Genomic DNA, 5129 nt, shown 5'->3' on the forward strand with positions numbered 1-5129 from the left:
ATACAATTGTGGGCGCAAACATTTGAGAGATGATCGGTCACTATCCGTGAACGTGTCCAGACACGTCCGCAGACACCGGATTTGCTAGATCCGACTGTAGATGCTTTGTCAGAATAAATTACTTATGTTAAGTAGCCTTTTGGAGGGTATATGCCTATGAAAGAATCTTTTGTATGAATCTATTTTCCTACGTTTGATAGTCTTGAGATATAAATTTACTATTTTTCAGATCATGATCGGTAATTTTTGATTCACTGAGTTGTGAATCGAAATCACTTAAGCGTCAAGTGGCTTAAGGGCATATTGTAACTTGTTCAGTTGGGCATTATAATTCTTCTACCACAAAGAAATAAAAAGATATATAAATAGCTAGAGTGGCATAGCCTGGAGCATCTTAATTTTGGAGTATTTTTTCTCAAATACGCATAAGCGTGTGCACTATATATTAAAGTAGATGATGGGATAGAGAATTGCTCCATGTTAGCAAGTAGGAGTACATATTGCACCTTACAGGAAGCATGCAATGCCAACTCCACCTACATCGCCTAAGATAATCTAACTCCTCGCACTAGCGCACATTGATACAGCCTGAAAAAGGCTTCTAACTCTCCCTTGATGATCTTGTGTTCGTTTTCATGCTTTTCCTTCCACCTCAATTTTTCACACGAGAGCTTGCTAAGATGGTGAGGTGTCGTCGATCTTTGCCTTTTTGGAGTACCCGATTGCATTGATTTTTGGCCTTTCCCTTATCTAGTATCCACCTAAGGCTGCAAACAAGTCGAGTCCGAGCGAGTTGGACTAGAGTCAACTTAGTTTGTACTAAAATTTGAGTTTTCAAACTGAGCGAAACTCAAGGTTGAACTGTAAAAAGTGACTCTTTTTAGTTTGTAACGATATCGAGTTGATCTCTTTCGAACTAAATAAGATTTTTTTTTAATAATGTAAGACGTTTTTTCGAATAAGATAGACCAGAACACAACATAAGAAATCACTATAAAGTAAATTTGACTTATTCTCTCTCAATTGAAGACTAGTATCCACTCTGTCTTGAATTACTTGTCTTAAATTTCTCTAAATACGGATAGTGTCTAGCAAAAGATCATAAATGAACTAGCAAGAGAGAAAAATAAAACGCGTCTGCTCTCAAACTTTGGTCAGAATAACAAGATATTTAATACTACCTCCGTTTCAAATTAGTTGACTCGGATTTTTCTAGATACCAATGTATCTAGACACGTTTTAGTGTTAGAGACATCCGTATTTAGACACGTTTTAGTGTTAGATACATTCGTATCTGGACAAATTTAAGACAACTAATTTGAGACGAAGATAATAGATGCCTCCAATACTAGTAAATATAAGATTGTTAATATAATTATACAATATCAATCTATATCGAGCTAAAATAAGGGAGCCAGTGTTGGCTTAAAATCGTCTCGTTTCTCAATCAACCTAAATAAAATGATCATATTCTGATTTTTTTTCTTAGTCAATCTGTAAGTCGAACCAAAATACGGAGTACAACGTCTGAACCTCGAACTTCTTGTTGCAGCCTGTCCAACCGAGCCGGGCAACAAAGCCGGGCGGGGTGACCCTTCCGGTGGATCGCAGCCGCGCCCATAAAAAGTGAAACCCACCAGAACTCCTTACCTTCTCTCCCCCCTTCCCCATCCCCATCACGTCGCCCGGCCTCCCATCGCTGGGACCCCGAGCCCACGGGGCCCTCAACCCCCACCCGCACGCGCGCGCGCGCCTCCCCTCTGAGCCCTGACCCCCTCGCCGGAGCGGCCGAGCGCGCGCCCATGGACGAGTACCGGCCGCGCCGGTCGCCGGCTACCGAGCGGTTCGTCGGGTTGTTCTCGTCGCCGACGGAGTCGTCGTTCGTCGCCGGGGATGAGTTCCACGAGGACGACTTCATGTTCTCTTCTGCCCCAGTCGCCGCCTCGGACGCGCGGCCCGACGGGCCAGGGAGCCCGACCCGGGTTCCGCATAGCCACCTCGGTCTCCTCGCCGCGCTGCACGAGGGGGACAAAAGGCTCCTTGTTCGCCGCGCCGGGGGCGGGAGCGGGGCAGCGGCGTCGGCTGTCGCGGCCACCCCGGCCACGCTGCTCCGGCGCAAGGCCACCATCGCGGCTGCCACTTCGGCATCTGGTGGTTCGCTGTCGCCCACCCAGTCCCCTGCCTCCGCCGCGTGGGCTATCCCGGCGAACCCGAGGCCCAAGAACCGCGCACCGGCCCTGCAGTATCACCAGTCGGCTCCAGTTAAGGTTCCCGTCCGCCCGCCCCCGAAGCCGGCAATGGACAAGTGGGACGAACTGGACGACGATGACGAGCTCCGGCACGGGGAGGCCGCCATGCTGCCCCCGCACGAGATGGTCGCGCGCGCGTCTGCTGGTGGCGCCGGGCCGACCGCCCCCTTCTCGATGCTGGAGGGCGCCGGTCGCACGCTCAAGGGCCGAGATCTTCGACGGGTACGCGACGCTGTGCTCCGGCAAACAGGATGGCTCGACTGAATCGGGCGAGGTGATGTGGCTCTGGCCTTCTATTCAGATTAGAGTCATAGATTGGTTATATTAGGATATAATTCTTGTGGCGTTGTAGATCGGGAGGGAAGATGAGAAAGTAAGGTAACAGGTTGAGTTTTTTCGTGTGCAACTGCTTGCAATTTTGATCTCAGTGAATTGGAAGGATGTGTCTGTTATTACTGAAGTTTCAACAGTAATAAGAACTTGTGTCATGTATTCGTAAATTGGGAGTTTTCTGTAATTCAGGGGGAAGGGCAATTTTGTCAACGCTGTTGAGTTTATCTCGACAATTCTCAAGGTTTATTTTTGTCCACTCCTATCCAAATGGTATTTCGGTTTTATTTCTTTATCTAGTGATATCACACAATTGCATTTTGTTGTGGTAAGGTTAATTTTTCATGTTTGTTTCTTGCCGTATGTGCATTCTCTAATCGTGATTGATATGCTGTTCAACCATGCCTGCCTACTTCCTAGAGAATTTCAGAAAGTCATTGTGTCAACAGTATGATCCCACATACGAACTGCAAGCAATGTACCAAACTCATCAACCAATTATGCTTGTTGGAAAGCATTGCCGCGTATGCCGTGGTAAGAACTTTGGTTGGTGCCTTGGTGGCTGTTGCCAGTGTTCTCCAGTCATAAGGTATTCTAGTGTATAAGTCTTATTAGGTGAGCTTTTCTTAGTACTCCCTCTGTTGCTAGTGTTCAACGGATGTATATAGACATATTTTAGAATGTAGATCCACTCATTTTGCTCCGTATGTAGTCCGCATTTGAATCTCCAAAAAGACTTATACTCCCTCCGTCCGAAAATAGTTGTCATCAAAATGGATGAAAAGGGATGTATCTAGAACTAAAATACGTCTAGATACATCTCCTTTAATCCATTTTGATGACAAGTATTTCCGGACGGAGGGAGTATTTAGAAACGGAGGGAGTACTTCTCTACACTTGAATTTATACATCTTATAAAAGATTTACTAGTTTAGATTGGTGGCACAATGACTGATTGCTACGCCCATTCTTTTCAAAACTAAACTGATTGCTATGTTTAGGTGTAGTATTTTAGTGGCAACCATCTGGTCTTATCCAGCAAAATAGATAAACAGCACCAACTTCTTTGAACCATTCGATGATGTTTTCTCTTTCTGTGTCGATACTCATGCTTTGCTGTGGCATACACTGCTGAAAACTCTAGCTTTATTCCTGCCATAAGATCGCATGATCTTGTTAAATGCTTGATGTATTCTGTTTTCTGCTCACCTTAGGCTGAGATGTTCATCTGATGAAGCGCTATGTATTTAGGGACCCTGAACCATGTATTCCCCCCCTTTAACCTGCTATACAATACATTATAGAGCTCAGAACTTGTACGCTTATGAAGATGGTTCTCTTACTATAGTTTCCGGTGTCACTTTGAGTTCTGTTAGCAAGTCCTCATGCTTGTTGTTTGCGTTCAGCACTGAAGTCACCAAAGGCAAAATGATAGCCAAGCCTGGTGCTTTCTTTCGATTGTGGTCTGCCCAGACGATTAGGATATAGATAAAGTTTAGACTGTGAGTCAATCACTTTCTTCCACATCCGCTGCTCCTTTGATGGGGAAGTTTGTTCTGCTGCTGCCCTTTTCTAGCCGGATCTTGCTTTATTCCTCTGTGCTCCTCTTCCCATTGTGGTTTCCACATTTGGGTGCTGTGCTTTTCTTAGTCAATTGCTGGCTGGAGCTGGAGCTGGACCCTATTCTCCTTGCCAGCCAATTGAAGGATCACACCATTTGTAATTGTGGTGCCACTCTTTTTCTGTGGGTCTGCGGGGGCTGTTGCTGAGAATAAGTTCACTGTCTGGCTCCATTCAATGAGAATCGAGAACTAACTCCCCTGCACTACACTGCACATTTGCTATCATCTCAAGGGCTTTACTAATCATTTATAGTTTCCTGGACGAACGGCGCCCGGCTGCTGGAGTACCTCTGTATACTCTGTTGCTAAGCTGCTCCGAGCCTCCGAGGTATAAAATGAGCAAAAATCATCTGTCCCATTTTGGCAACTGAACTTCAAAATGCCCTAAATATGGTCACGGAGGTTGCTTAAGGCTCTGTTTGGTTCAGCTTTTATCGACGGATTTTGCTGCCGCGCAGCAGAATCTGAACCAAAGGGCGAACCCAGTAGAATCCGATTCCAGAAATCCGCTGCCAAAATCTGAACCAAAAGCGGAAGCAGTCTAGGACGTGCTTTCCAAAATCTGATTCCGCTGCGGGCCAAAATCTGAAAAAGCTGTATCAGCTAGTTTGCTAAATGACCTATATCTTTTTCACATCAGATTTTCCATAGCTGTTTTTCCACAGCAGGTTTTTTACACCTACTTTTAGAAATCCACAGCCGAACCAAACAGGCCTAAGTTGTTCAATATGGTCACTCTATAAGTTTTCGAGACGTATTTATATGTACTTATGCGTATGTGGCACTAATTATCCAATCAAAACACATGTTGAGTGACTATTCAAACCGCCGGCTCTAATTCATAATTTTAGCATAGCTCTAGCTATCACTTGTAGTTCAAAACCCATTTATTCATTACATGGAGTTATTTTATAAATAGAATACAAAT

General features: G+C 45.0%; 1 protein-coding gene across 1 annotated transcript; it reads left to right on the forward strand.

The window, feature by feature from the left end:
- Positions 1-1630: 1630 nt before the first annotated feature.
- Positions 1631-2838, forward strand: LOC119355098. The gene has a single exon (XM_037621884.1). The coding sequence runs from the start codon at positions 1803-1805 to the stop codon at positions 2511-2513; it is 711 nt and encodes a 236-aa protein (XP_037477781.1). The 5' UTR covers positions 1631-1802; the 3' UTR covers positions 2514-2838.
- Positions 2839-5129: the final 2291 nt, after the last annotated feature.

The sequence above is a fragment of the Triticum dicoccoides genome, chromosome 2A (assembly GCF_002162155.2).
Source record: "Triticum dicoccoides isolate Atlit2015 ecotype Zavitan chromosome 2A, WEW_v2.0, whole genome shotgun sequence".
Taxonomy (NCBI): Eukaryota; Viridiplantae; Streptophyta; class Magnoliopsida; order Poales; family Poaceae; genus Triticum; species Triticum dicoccoides.

Excerpts from the sequence above, each read along its gene's own strand:
- LOC119355098 (XM_037621884.1), top strand. The coding sequence starts at position 1,803 with ATGGACGAGTACCGGCCGCGCCGGTCGCCGGCTACCGAGCGGTTCGTC.